Here is a 14,772-nt window from a genome sequence, read left to right as displayed (position 1 = left end):
GCACTACATAGGGTTCTGGTCTAAAGTAGTGCACTACATAGGGAATAGGGCTCTGGTCTAAAGTAGTGCACTACATAGGAAATAGGGCTCTGGTCTAAAGTAGTGCACTACATAGGAAATAGGGCTCTGGTCTAAAGTAGTGCACTACATAGGAAATAGGGCTCTGGTCTAAAGTAGTGCACTACATAGGAAATAGGGCTCTGGTCTAAAGTAGTGCACTACATAGGAAATAGGGCTCTGGTCTAAAGTAGTGCACTACATAGGAAATAGGGCTCTGGTCTAAAGTAGTGCACTACATAGGAAATAGGGCTCTGGTCTAAAGTAGTGCACTACATAGGAAATAGGGCTCTGGTCTAAAGTAGTGCACTACATAGGGAATAGGGCTCTGGTCTAAAGTAGTGCACTACATAGGGCTCTTGTCTAAAGTAGTGCACTACATAGGGAATAGGGCTTTGGTCTAAAGTAGTGCACTACATAGGGAATGGGGCTTCCATTTGGGATGCAGTCAGTTTTCCAGAGGTATAATGTAGAGAATATTATACTGTGTTTCAGATGATGCTGTTGTTGATGGTGGAGCACCGAGAGTCCCACTCTATCCCTCCTTATACGGACTTTATAATGCTGTTCAATTAGCCATGAGTGCCATTCATCTACAATAGTGACTGAGATGGACATTGTACTAGAAACAGTATGTATTGTGTTAGTAGCCAGCCTGTCTGACTCTCTGTTTCCCTCCATCTCTCCACTCATCCTCTCCTTCTCTTCTCTACTCTCCCATCCTACCGTCCTCTCCTCCTTCTCTCCTCTCCTTCTCTCCCATCCTCCTCTACTCTCCCATCCTACCGTCCTCTCCTCCTTCTCTCCTCTCCTTCTCTCCCATCCTCCTCTACTCTCCCATCCTACCGTCCTCTCCTCCTTCTCTCCTCTCCTTCTCTCCCATCCTCCTCTACTCTCCCATCCTACCGTCCTCTCCTCCTTCTCTCCTCTCCTTCTCTCCGATCCTCCAATACTCTCCAATCCTACCGTCCTCTCCTCCTTCTCTCCTCTCCTTCTCTCCCATCCTCCTCTACTCTCCCATCCTACTGTCCTCTCCTCCTTCTTTCCTCTCCTTCTCTCCCATCCTCCTCTACTCTCCCATCCTACCGTCTTCTCCTCCTTCTCTCCTCTCCTTCTCTCCCATCCTCCTCTACTCTCCCATCCTACCGTCCTCTCCTCCTTCTCCTCTCCTTCTCTCCCATCCTCCTCTACTCTCCCATCCTACTGTCCTCTCCTCCTTCTTTCCTCCTTCTCTCCTCTCCCACCCTCCTCTACTCTCCCATCCTACCGTCCTCTCCTCCTTCTCTCCTCTCCTTCTCTCCCATCCTCCTCTACTCTCCCATCCTACCGTCCTCTCCTCCTTCTCTCCTTCTCTCCCATCCTACTGTCCTCTCCTCCTTCTCTCCTCTCCTTCTCTCCCATCCTACTGTCCTCTCCTCCTTCTCTCCTCTCCTTCTCTCCCATCCTCCTCTACTCTCCCATCCTACCATCCGCTACTCCTGTCTTCCTTCTCTCCCATCCTCCTCTACTCTCCCATCCTACTGTCCTCTCCTCCTTCTCTCCTCTCCTTCTCTCCCATCCTCCTCTACTCTCCCATCCTACTGTCCTCTCCTCCTTCTCTCCTCTCCTTCTCTCCCATCCTCCTCTACTCTCCCATCCTACTGTCCTCTCCTCCTTCTCTCCTCTCCTTCTCTCCCATCCTCCTCTACTCTCCCATCCTACCGTCCTCTCCTCCTTCTCTCCTCTCCTTCTCTCCCATCCTCTACTCTCCCATCCTACTGTCCTCTCCTCCTTCTCTCCTCTCCTCCTCTCCCATCCTCCTCTACTCTCCCATCCTACTGTCCTCTCTTCTCCTTATCTCCCATCCTCCTCTCCTTCTCCTCTCTTCTGTTTTCTCCCCTCTTGCTCCTCGTCTCCAGATTGAAGCTCACCTGGACACTCTGATCAACGAACAGGCTTCGTTTGTTCTGACCCGTGCTGGACTGAGCTACATCTACAGCTGTGTACAGCAGCACAGCCCAGAACAGGTCAGACTCACTCACTCTCTTACACACACCACATACCACACACACAGCAACAGTAATATAGCAGCAGTAATATATAACAGTAATATACAACAGTAATATATAACAGTCATATATAACAGTAATATAGCAGCAGTAATATATAACAGTAATATATAACAGTAATATAGCAGCGGTAATATATAACAGTCATATATAACAGTAATATATAACTAATATATAACAGTAATATATAACTAATATATAACAGTAATATATAACAGTAATATATAACAGTAATATATAACTAATATATAACAGTAATATATAACTAATATATAACAGTAATATATAACAGTAATATATAACAGTAATATAGCAGCAGTAATATATAACAGTAATATATAACAGTAATATATAACTAATATATAACAGTAATATATAACAGTAATATATAACAGTAATATATAACAGTCATATATAACAGTCATATATAACTAATATATAACAGTAATATATAACAGTCATATATAACAGTAATATATAACAGTCATATATAACAGTAATATATAACTAATATATAACAGTAATATATAACTAATATATAACAGTAATATATAACAGTAATATAGCAGCAGTAATATATAACAGTAATATAGCAGCAGTAATATATACCAGTAATATATAACAGTAATATATAACAGTAATATATAACAGTAATATAGCAGCAGTAATATATAACAGTAATATAGCAGCAGTAATATATAACAGTAATATAGCAGCAGTAATATATATCAGTAATATATAACAGTAATATAGCAGCAGTAATGTATAACAGTAATATATATCAGTAATATATAACAGTAATATATAACAGTAATATATAACAGTAATATAGCAGCGGTAATATATAACAGTAATATATAACAGTAATATAGCAGCAGTAATATATAACAGTATTATATAACAGTAATATATAACAGTGATATATAACAGTAATATATAACAGTAATATTGCACTTATTTTTTACCTTCTCTTTACTCTTGTTTATTTTCGTTTCACCATTGTTTACATGATCACTCAGGAACAGCCGTTGTCATGGTTACCACATGGTTAGACTCTCATTAATAAAGTCATCCGTCCATCCTTCCGAGCACCAATGTCCTCTTCCGCTCCAGCAACAGTCAAAACCGACTGGTTATGAAGAAAAAATATGGAATTAAAATACATTAGTTCATCTTGATTGGCCCAGATGAGTTAATTCATTATTGGATTAATTAACACATTAATTAATTAACACATTCACAAGAGGGACAGCAAGTAAACAGTGAGAAGAGCACCAGCCGAGTAACATAGGAGTAACAGCAGGTTAACACTGAGAAGACTAACAGCAGGTTAACACTGAGAAGAGTAACAGCAGGTTAACACTGAGAAGAGTAACAGCAGGTTAACACTGAGAAGAGTAACAGCAGGTTAACACTGAGAAGAGTAACAGCAGGTTAACACTGAGAAGAGTAACAGCAGGTTAACACTGAGAAGAGTAACAGCAGGTTAACACTGAGAAGAGTAACAGCAGGTTAACACTGAGAAGAGTAACAGCAGGTTAACACTGAGAAGAGTAACAGCAGGTTAACACTGAGAAGAGTAACAGCAGGTTAACACTGAGAAGAGTAACAGCAGGTTAACACTGAGAAGAGTAACATCAGGTTAACACTGAGAATAGTAACATCAGGGTAACACATAGGAGTAACATCAGGTTAACACGGAGAAGAGTAACATCAGGTTAACACTGAGAAGAGTAACAGCAGGTTAACACTGAGAAGAGTAACAGCAGGTTAACACTGAGAAGAGTAACATCAGGTTAACACTGAGAAGAGTAACAGCAGGTTAACACTGAGAAGAGTAACAGCAGGTTAACACTGAGAAGAGTAACAGCAGGTTAACACTGAGAAGAGTAACAGCATGTTAACACTGAGAAGAGTAACAGCAGGTTAACACTGAGAAGAGTAACAGCAGGTTAACACTGAGAAGAGTAACAGCAGGTTAACACTGAGAAGAGTAACAGCAGGTTAACACTGAGAAGAGTAACAGTAGGTTAACACTGAGAAGAGTAACAGCAGGTTAACACTGAGAAGAGTAACATCAGGGTAACACATAGGAGTAACATCAGGTTAACACGGAGAAGAGTAACAGCAGGATAACACAGAAGAGTAACAGCAGGTTAACACGGAAGAAGAGTAACAGCAGGTTAACACTGAAAAGAGTAACAGCAGGGTAACACAGAAGAGTAACAGCAGGGTAACACAGAAGAGTAACAGCAGGGTAACACAGAAGAGTAACAGCAGGTTAACACTGAGAAGAGTAGCAGCAGGTTAACACTGAGAAGAGTAACAGCAGGGTAATACAGAAGAGTAACAGCAGGATAACACAGAAGAGTAACAGCAGGGTAACACTGAGAAGAGTAACAGCAGGTTAACTCTGAGAAGAGTAACATCAGGTTAACTCTGAGAAGAGTAACATCAGGTTAACTCTGAAAAGAGTAACATCAGGTTAACACTGAGAAGAGTAACAGCAGGTTAACTCTGAGAAGAGTAACATCAGGTTAACTCTGAGAAGAGTAACATCAGGTTAACTCTGAGAAGAGTAACATCAGGTTAACACTGAGAAGAGTAACAGCAGGTTAACACTGAGAAGAGTAACAGCAGGTTAACACTGATAAGAGTAACAGCAGGGTAACACTGAGAAGAGTAACAGCAGGTTAACACTGAGAAGAGTAACATCAGGTTAACACTGAGAAGAGTAACATCAGGTTAACACTGAGAAGAGTAACAGCAGGTTAACACTGAGAAGAGTAACAGCAGGTTAACTCCGAGAAGAGTAACATCAGGTTAACACTGAGAAGAGTAACATCAGGTTAACACTGAGAAGAGTAACAGCAGGTTAACACTGAGAAGAGTAACAGCAGGGTAACACAGAAGAGTAACAGCAGGTTAACACTGAGAAGAGTAACAGCAGGTTAACACTGAGAAGAGTAACAGCAGGTTAACTCCGAGAAGAGTAACATCAGGTTAACACTGAGAAGAGTAACAGCAGGTTAACACTGATAAGAGTAACAGCAGGGTAACACAGAAGAGTAACAGCAGGTTAACACTGAGAAGAGTAACATCAGGTTAACACTGAGAAGAGTAACAGCAGGTTAACACTGAAAAGAGTAACAGCAGGTTAACACTGAAAAGAGTAACAGCAGGTTAACACTGAGAAGAGTAACAGCAGGGTAACACAGAAGAGTAACAGCAGGTTAACACTGAGAAGAGTAACAGCAGGGTAACACTGAGAAGAGTAACAGCAGGTTAACATGTTGTTTTGGGTTGAGTGGGCACGGCATAGCTCTATAGTCTAGTAGTGTCTGTTGTTTTGGGTTGAATGGGCACGGCATAGCTCTATAGTCTAGTAGTGTCTGTTGTTTTGGGTTGAATGGGCACGGCATAGCTCTATAGTCTAGTAGTGTCTGTTGTTTTGGGTTGTGTGGGCACGGCATAGCTCTATAGTCTAGTAGTGTCTGTTGTTTTGGGTTGAATGGGCACGGCATAGCTCTATAGTCTAGTAGTGTCTGTTGTTTTGGGTTGAATGGGCACGGCATAGCTCTATAGTCTAGTAGTGTCTGTTGTTTTGGGTTGAATGGGCACGGCATAGCTCTATAGTCTAGTAGTGTCTGTTGTTTTGGGTTGAATGGGCACGGCATAGCTCTATAGTCTAGTAGTGTCTGTTGTTTTGGGTTGAATGGGCACGGCATAGCTCTGTAGTCTAGTAGTGTCTGTTGTTTTGGGTTGAATGGGCACGGCATAGCTCTATAGTCTAGTAGTGTCTGTTGTTTTGGGTTGTGTGGGCACGGCATAGCTCTGTAGTCTAGTAGTGTCTGTTGTTTTGGGTTGTGTGGGCACGGCATAGCTCTATAGTCTAGTAGTGTCTGTTGTTTTGGGTTGAGTGAGCACGGCATAGCTCTATAGTCTAGTAGTGTCTGTTGTTTTGGGTTGAATGGGCACGGCATAGCCTTGGTTTCTCAAATGATTGCCTCGCCTGTTTCACCAACTACTTCTCTGATAGAGTTCAATGTGTCAAATCGGAGGGCCTGTTGTCCGGACCTCTGGCAGTGTCTATGGGGGTGCCACAGGGTTCAATCTCGGGCCGACTCTCTTCTCTGTAAACATCAATGATGTCGCTCTTGCTGCTGGTGATTCTCTGATCCACCTCTACGCAGACGTCACCATTCTGTATACCTTCTGGCCCTTCTTTGGACACTGTGTTAACAAACCTCCAGACGAGCTTCAATGTCATACAACTCTCCTTCCGTGGCCTCTAACTGCTCTTAAATACAAGTAAAACTAAATTCATGCTCTTCAACCAATCGCTACCTAGTTATTTGGCTTCTTGCTTGTTAAAAACTTCTTATGGCTGCGATCCCGTTAACTGGATCGACTCGACAACAGCCAGTGAAAGTGCAGGGCGCCAAATTCAAAACAACAGAAATCTCATAATTAAAATACCTCAAACATACAAGTATTTTACACCATTTTAAAGATAAAGTTGTTGTAAATCCATAGTGTCCGATTTCAAAAAGGCTTTACGACGAAAGCACACCAAACGATTATGTTAAATCCAAATTGATGGCGCTCAGGTCAGACGAAAAGTCAAAAAATTCCATTACAGTCCGTAGAAACATGTCAAAAGATGTATAGAATCAATCTTTAGGATGTTTTTAACATAAATCTTCAATAATGTTTCAACCGGAGAATTCCTTTGTCTTCAGAAATGCGATGGAACGCAGGTCGCTCTCACGGGAGAGCGCGTGATCAACTCATGCCAGACACCTGAGTCAAAGAGCTCTCCTTCCCTCATTCTTCACAGTAGAAGCATCAAACAAGGTTCTAAAGACCGTTGACATCTAGTGGAAGCCTTAGGAAGTGCAATATGACCCCAAAGACACTGTATATTGGATAGGCAAACCTACAAACCTCAGATTTCCCACTTCCTGGTTGGATTTCTTCTCAGGTTTTTGCCTGCCATATGAGTTATGTTATACTCACAGACATCATTCAAACAGTTTTGGAAACTTTGGAGTGTTTTCTATCTATAATAATATGCATATCTTAGCTTCTGGGCCTGAGTAGCAGGCAGTTTACTCTGAGTAGCAGGCAGTTTACACCTTATTCATCCAAGCTACTCAATACTGCCCCCAGCCATAAGAAGTTAAATGCAAGTAAAACTAAATGCATGCTAAAAGCATCACTACTCTGGACGGTTCTGACTTAGAATATGTGGACAACTATAAATACCTAGGTGTCTGGTTAGACTAAACTCTCCTTCCAGACTCACATTAAGCATCTCCAATCCAAAATGAAATCTAGAATTGGCTTCCTATTTCACCACAAAGCCTCCTTCACTCATGCTGCCAAACATACCCTCGTAAAACTGACCATCCTAGCAATCCTCGACTTCGGCGATGTCATTTACAAAATAGCCTCCAACACTCAACAAATTGGATGCAGTCTATCACAGGACCATCCGTTTTGTCACCAAAGCCCCATATACTACCCACCACTGCGACCTGTATGATCTCGTTGGCTGACTCTCGTTGGCTGGCCCTCGCTTCATACTCGTCGCCAAACCCACTGGCTCCAGGTCATCTACAAGTCTCTGCTAGGTAAAGCCCTGCCACGTTATTTATGGCTGACACATAAATAACGTGCCATAGAATTCTGCGGCACCTCGCAAGCTGTGCTGCAGTACGCCACAACTTTTAAAGGAAGAACCACTGTATTCCCTATATAGTGCCCTACTATTGACCTGGGCTCTGGTCAAAGGTAGTGCACTATATTGGGAGTAGCATGCCATTTCAGACTCTGGTGCTGTGTGAAAACGCTTAATTGTCTCATAGCTACTATGGTCCGGAGCCTTCCCTGATCACATGACCAGACAATAATAAACTATGAGCCCTAGGTTTAGGTCAGGATGAACTCTGGGCCCAAGGTTTTGGTCAGGATGAACTCTGGGCCCTAGGTTTTGGTCAGGATGAACTCTGGGCCCTAGGTTTTAGATCAGGATGAACTCTGGGCCCTAGGTTTTAGATCAGGATGAACTCTGGGCCCTAGGTTTTAGATCAGGCTGAACTCTGGGCCCAAGGTTTAGCCTGTAAGCATTATCTATCACCCCTTAAACTTAGAGCACGATGTAAGAAATATGCAATGAGGAAAGAAGGCTGTTATTTACACTTTTATTTTAGTTTTACTGCCGAGCCCACAGAGCGAGACCTTCATTTCACCATCTCTTGTTAGGTTCACCCCCCCTCCCTCCCGTTGTGTTGCTATGACCCTCTGCTGTTCTCACATTAGGCTGTGTGTACTTGTTGTGTTTTGCTGTGTTCCAGGGGCCTCTGTCTAACCTCCCCAGTATGGACAGCTCCTCTCTGAAAGCAGCCATGGTGAGTTAGCTACACCTAAACACTACTATATTCACATGGAGAGGACCAGGGAGTCGGAGGAGGAAGAGGAGGAAGAGAGGGAGGAGGAGGAGGAGGAGGAAGAGAGGGAGGAGGAAGAAAAGGAGGAGGTGGGATTAGGGAGGGGTAGGAGGAGAGGGAGAGTAGGAGTCAAACTGGTTCTGTTTCTCTCTCTCAGGTGTTAATATTGGGTAAGGTGAAATTTAAAGATTCACTCTTGAGTTTGACAGTCATGGCTAAACGTTGGCGTGCTTTTGTCTCTCCCTCTTTCTCTTCCTCAGACCCAGTTTGATCGTTACCTGTCTTCTCCTGATACCATGGTGATGCCTCAACTCAACTTCCTCCTCAGTGCTGCCATCAAGTGAGTCCTCCTTCCAATCAAATGAGAGATGAGGTCATGAAAAAACATTAAAAGGTCGTCAGTTGAAGTCAGAAGTTTACATACGCCTTAGCCAATTACATTTAAACTCAGTTTTTCACAATTCCTGACATTTAATCCTAGTAAAAAGTCCCTGTCTTAGGTCAGTTATGATCACCACTTTATTTTAAGAATGTGAAATGGTTTTTTTTAATGGCGGTTTTGGAGCAGTGGCTTCTTCCTTGCTGAGCGGCCTTTCAGGTTATGTCGATATAGGACTCGTTTTACTGTGGATGTAGATACTTTTGTACCTGTTTCCTCCAGCATCTTCACAAGGTCCTTTGCTGTTTTTCTGGGATTGATTTGCACTTTTCGCACCAAACTACGTTCATCTCTAGGAGACAGAACGCTTCTCCTTCCTGAGCAGTATGACGGCTGCGTGGTCCCATGGTGTTTATACTTGCGTACTATTGTTTGTACAGATGAACGTGGTACCTTCAGGCGTTTGGAAATTGCTCCCAAGGATGAACCAGACTTGTCGAGGTCTACAATATTTTTTCTGAGGTCTTGGCTGATTTCTTTTGATTTTCCCACGATGTCAAGCAGAGAGGCACTGAGTTTGAAGGTAGGCCTTGAAATACATCCACAGGTACACCTCCAATTGACTCAAATTATGTCAATTAGCCTATCAGAAGCTTCTAAAGCCATGACATATTTTTCTGGAATTTTCCAAGCTGTTTAAAGGCACAGTCAACTTAGTATATGTAAACTTCTGACCCACTGGAATTGTGATACAGTGAATTATAAGTGAAACAATCTGTCTGTAGACAATTGTTGGAAAAATTACTTGTGTCATACACAAAGAAGATGTCCTAATCGACTTGCCAAAACTATAGTTTGTTTACAAGAAATGTGTCATATGGTTTAAAAACGAGTTTTAATGACTCCAACCTAAGTGTGTAAACTTCTGACTTCAACTGTATGTGAGCCCTCTTATTTGAATAAATGTTGATCTTTGGTTTCCAAGGCTGGTAGCCAGAATGTCTAAACTTGCTATGACTATCCCTGTGTTTTAGTTATATCTACTGCAAGGCTCTCCATGAGTTTCAGTAGCACTAACATAGGAAATAGCACAAGGAAAGGAGCCTAGTACAGCTAGCATTAAGAGTGGAGAGCCCAGTACAGCTAGCATTAAGAGTGGAGAGCCCAGTACAGCTAGCATTAAGAGTGGAGAGCCCAGTACAGCTAGCATTAAGAGTGGAGAGCCCAGTACAGCTAGCGTTAAGAGTGGAGAGCCCAGTACAGCTAGCATTAAGAGTGGAGAGCCCAGTACAGCTAGCATTAAGAGTGGAGAGCCCAGTACAGCTAGCATTAAGAGTGGAGAGCCCAGTACTGCTAGCATTAAGAGTGGAGAGCCCAGTACAGCTAGCGTTAAGAGTGGAGAGCCCAGTACAGCTAGCGTTAAGAGTGGAGAGCCCAGTACAGCTAGCGTTAAGAGTGGAGAGCCCAGTACAGCTAGCATTAAGAGTGGAGAGCCCAGTACAGCTAGCATTAAGAGTGGAGAGCCCAGTACAGCTAGCATTAAGAGTGGAGAGCCCAGTACAGCTAGCATTAAGAGTGGAGAGCCCAGTACAGCTAGCATTAAGAGTGGAGAGCCCAGTACAGCTAGCATTAAGAGTGGAGAGCCCAGTACAGCTAGCATTAAGAGTGGAGAGCCCAGTACAGCTAGCATTAAGAGTGGAGAGCCCAGTACAGCTAGCATTAAGAGTGGAGAGGCCAGTACTGCTAGCATTAAGAGTGGAGAGCCCAGTACTGCTAGCATTAAGAGTGGAGAGCCCAGTACAGCTAGCATTAAGAGTGGAGAGCCCAGTACAGCTAGCGTTAAGAGTGGAGAGCCCAGTACAGCTAGCATTAAGAGTGGAGAGCCCAGTACAGCTAGCGTTAAGAGTGGAGAGCCCAGTACAGCTAGCATTAAGAGTGGAGAGCCCAGTACAGCTAGCATTAAGAGTGGAGAGCCCAGTACTGCTAGCGTTAAGAGTGGAGAGCCCAGTACAGCTAGCGTTAAGAGTGGAGAGCCCAGTACAGCTAGCGTTAAGAGTGGAGAGCCCAGTACAGCTAGCGTTAAGAGTGGAGAGCCCAGTACAGCTAGCATTAAGAGTGGAGAGCCCAGTACAGCTAGCATTAAGAGTGGAGAGCCCAGTACAGCTAGCATTAAGAGTGGAGAGCCCAGTACAGCTAGCATTAAGAGTGGAGAGCCCAGTACATCTGGCATTAAGAGTGGAGAGCCCAGTACATCTGGCATTAAGAGTGGAGAGGCCAGTACTGCTAGCATTAGGAGTGAAGAGGCCAGTACTGCTAGCATTAGGAGTGAAGAGGCCAGTACAGCTAGCATTAAGAGTGGAGAGCCCAGTACAGCTAGCGTTAAGAGTGGAGAGCCCAGTACAGCTAGCGTTAAGAGTGGAGAGGCCAGTACTGCTTGCATTAGGAGTGAAGAGGCCAGTACAGCTAGCATTAAGAGTGGAGAGCCCAGTACAGCTAGCATTAAGAGTGGAGAGCCCAGTACATCTGGCATTAAGAGTGGAGAGGCCAGTACTGCTTGCATTAGGAGTGAAGAGGCCCTACACATGTTTGTGTTATTGTTGTTGTATAAGGAGCTTATGCTTTTAGTTGTATATGGGTCTGCTATTGGAGTGTGAGGCTGCTTTGGGTGTGTGTGTGTGTGTGTGTGTGTGTGTGTGTGTGTGTGTGTGTGTGTGTGTGTGTGTGTGTGTGTGTGTGTGTGTGTGTGTGTGTGTGTGTGTGTGTGTGTGTGTGTGTGGGTGTGTGGTGTGTGTGTTTGGGTGTGTGTGTGTGTGTGTGTGTGTGTGAGTGTGAGTGTGTGTGTGAGTGTGAGTGTGTGTGTGTGTGTGTTTGTGTGTGTTTGTGTGTGTTTTTGTGCTGTGAGTCACATTACTGGGAAATGCAGGCAGAAGGCTTGAGGAGCAGCAGCTCTCCTGTACCTCACCCAGGTTTATAATGTTCTCTATTCATGGAAACACACACACACACACACACACACACACACACACACACACACACACACACACACACACACACACACACTAGTACTGATGGATTGGCAGGACACCAATAATTACCTTCTGGTCCATTTCTCTCTCTCTCTCTCTGTCCTCTCTCTCTCTGTCCTCTCTCTCTCTCTCTCTCTCTCTCTCTCTCTCTCTTTCTCTTTGTATCCTATCCTCTCGCTACCTGCTTTCTCTTTCCATCTCGCTATTGTTTTGCCCTTTCTCTGACCCCCCTCTCTCTCCGACCCCCACCCAACCCCCTCTACTTACCCACACAAACAACTTACTACCATGCTAACAACACGTGATGTTCTCCCCCAGCATGACACTTGAGAAGACAACATGAAAACACTGAGGGGTAGTTACATATACAGGATCTGCACAACTCTGATTCAGTTGTTGAATGGTTTCACACACACACACACACACACACACACACACACACACACACACACACACACACACACACACACACACACACACACACACACACACACACACACACACATATCTGTCTCACTATACAGTTCATTCAGAAAGTATTCAGACCCCTTGAATTTTTCCACATTTTATTACGTTACAGTCTTATTCTAAATTTCTGAAATGTCCCTCATCAATCTACACACACTATACCCCATGACGACAAAGAAAAACAGTTTTTTAGACATTTTTGCTAATTTATTACAAATAAAAAAAACAAATATCACATTTACATAATTATTCAGACCCTTTACTCAGTACTTTGTTGAATCACCTTTGACAGCGATTACAGTCTTGAGTCTTCTTGGGTATGACACTACAAGCTTGGCAAACCTGTATTTGGGGAGTTTCTCCCATTCTTCTCTACAGATCCTCTCAACCTCTGTCAGGTTGGATGGGGAGCGTCTCTGCACAGCTATTTTCAGGTCTCTCCAGAGATTTTCGATCGTGTTCAAGACCGGGCTCTGCCTTGGCCACTCAAGGACATTCAGAGACTTGTCCCGAAGCCACTCCTACGTTGTCTTGGTTGTGTGCTTAGGGTCGTTGTCCTGTTGGATGGTGAACCTTCCCTCCCAGTCTGAGGTCCTGAGCGATCTGGAGCAGGTTTTCATCAAGCATCTCTCTGTACTTTGCTCCGTTCATCTTTGACTCCAAGCGGGCTGTCATGTGCCATTTACTGAAGAGTGGCTTCCATCTGGCCGCTCTATCTTGAAGGCCTGATTGGTGGAGAGCTGCAGAGATGGTTGTCCTTCTGGAAGGTTCTCCCATCTCCACAGAGGAACTCTGGAGCTCTGTCAGAATGACCATTGGGCTCCCTGACCAAGGCCCTTCTCCCCCAACTGCTCAGTTTGGCTGGGCGGCCAGCTCTAGGAAGAGTCTTGGTGGTTCCAAACTTCTTCCATTTAAGATTGATGGAGGCCACTGTGTTCTTGGGGACCTTCAATGCTGCAGAAATGTTTTGGGACCCTTCACCAGATCTGTGCCTCGACACAATCCTGTCTTGGAGCTCTATGGACAATTCCTTGAACCTCATGGCTTGGTTTTTGCTCTGACATGCACTGTCAACTGTGGGACCTTATATAGACAGGTGTGTGCCTTTCCAAATCATGTCCAATCAAATGAATTTACCACCGGTGGACTCCAATCAAGTTGTAGAAAATCTCAAGGATGATCAATGGAAACAGGAAGCACCTGATCTCAATTTCGAGTCTGATATCAAACGGTCTGAATACTTATGTAAATAAGGTATTTCTTTCTTTAAAATGTTTTATTATTTAAAAAACGTGTTGTCTCTTTGTCATTTTGGGTATTGTTTGTAGATGTATTTATTTTTTTATTTAATGCATTTTTTAATAAGGCTGTAACGTAACAAAATGTAGAAAAAGTCAAGGGGTTTGAATACTTACCGAATGCAGTGTACTTGTGAGGACTTTTTGGGGACCAACAATTGATTCCCATTCAAAATCCTTTTTTCGTGAACCCTAACCCCTAAACCTAACTCCTAAACCTATCTCCTAACCCTTACCCTTAAACCTTACCCTAACCCCTAAACATATCTCCTAACCCCTAACCCTTACCCCTAAACCTAACTCCTAAACCTATCTCCTAACCCTTACCCTTAAACCTTACCCTAACCCCTAAACATATCTCCTAACCCCTAACCCTTACCCCTAAACCTAACTCCTAAACATATCTCCTAACCCCTAACCCTTACCCCTAAATCTTACCCTTACCCCTAAACCTATCTCCTAACCCCTAACCCCTAACTCCTATCTCCTAACCCCTAACTCCTATCTCCTAAGCCCTAACTCCTAAACCTGAACCCAAACTCTATAACCTCTCTAATAACATTTTTACAAGTAAGGACCGGGCAAAATGTTCTCACTTCTCTGAATCTTAGTTTACTATTCTTGTGAGGACTTTGGTACAACGTGTGTGTATACCCACACACACACACACACGCACGCACGCACGCACACGCACACACACACGCACTATTGAATGGTTGTAGAGGCTGAGTTGAGAGGTGAATCAAAGGGGTAGATACGTCATGCACATTATTCTTATTATTTTGAAGGGCACTGATGGACAAATTAAATATAATTGAGGAATTCGTTGTATTATAATATACAATTATTTTGGAGGGTTTCAGTTTGAATGGGCATTTCAGTTCCTAGAGTCCCCCCCTCTCTCATATCATCATCTAGTACTGTTCATCAGCCTTCTGAAGCCCAACTCCTCTCTCTCTCTCTCTCTCTCTCTCTCTCTCTCTCTCTCTCTCTCTCTCTCTCTCTCTCTCTCTCTCTCTGTGTGTCTCTCTCTCTCTCTCTCTC

The 14,772-nt window shown here is 43.6% G+C and overlaps 1 protein-coding gene across 4 annotated transcripts in view; it reads left to right on the top strand.

The window, feature by feature from the left end:
* The window catches only part of cog6 (component of oligomeric golgi complex 6), a 99,708-nt gene that overhangs the window by 80,296 nt on the left and 4,640 nt on the right, over window positions 1-14,772 (top strand). For 3 of the 4 annotated variants that reach the window (XM_071358129.1, XM_071358128.1, XM_071358130.1), the window contains 3 exons: window positions 1,956-2,063; window positions 8,465-8,518; window positions 8,818-8,897. In XM_071358129.1, coding sequence (XP_071214230.1) covers window positions 1,956-2,063; window positions 8,465-8,518; window positions 8,818-8,897 — 242 coding nt within the window. Of the gene's footprint in view, window positions 1-1,955; window positions 2,064-8,464; window positions 8,519-8,817; window positions 8,898-9,376; window positions 9,520-14,772 lie in introns of all 4 variants that reach the window. The other variant, XR_011669708.1, reaches the window with a different exon arrangement.

Source organism: Salvelinus alpinus, chromosome 21 (genome assembly GCF_045679555.1).
Source record: "Salvelinus alpinus chromosome 21, SLU_Salpinus.1, whole genome shotgun sequence".
NCBI lineage: Eukaryota > Metazoa > Chordata > Actinopteri > Salmoniformes > Salmonidae > Salvelinus > Salvelinus alpinus.
Note: the sequence above shows the minus strand (reverse complement) of the source record. Positions and strands in the feature narration are given on the sequence as shown.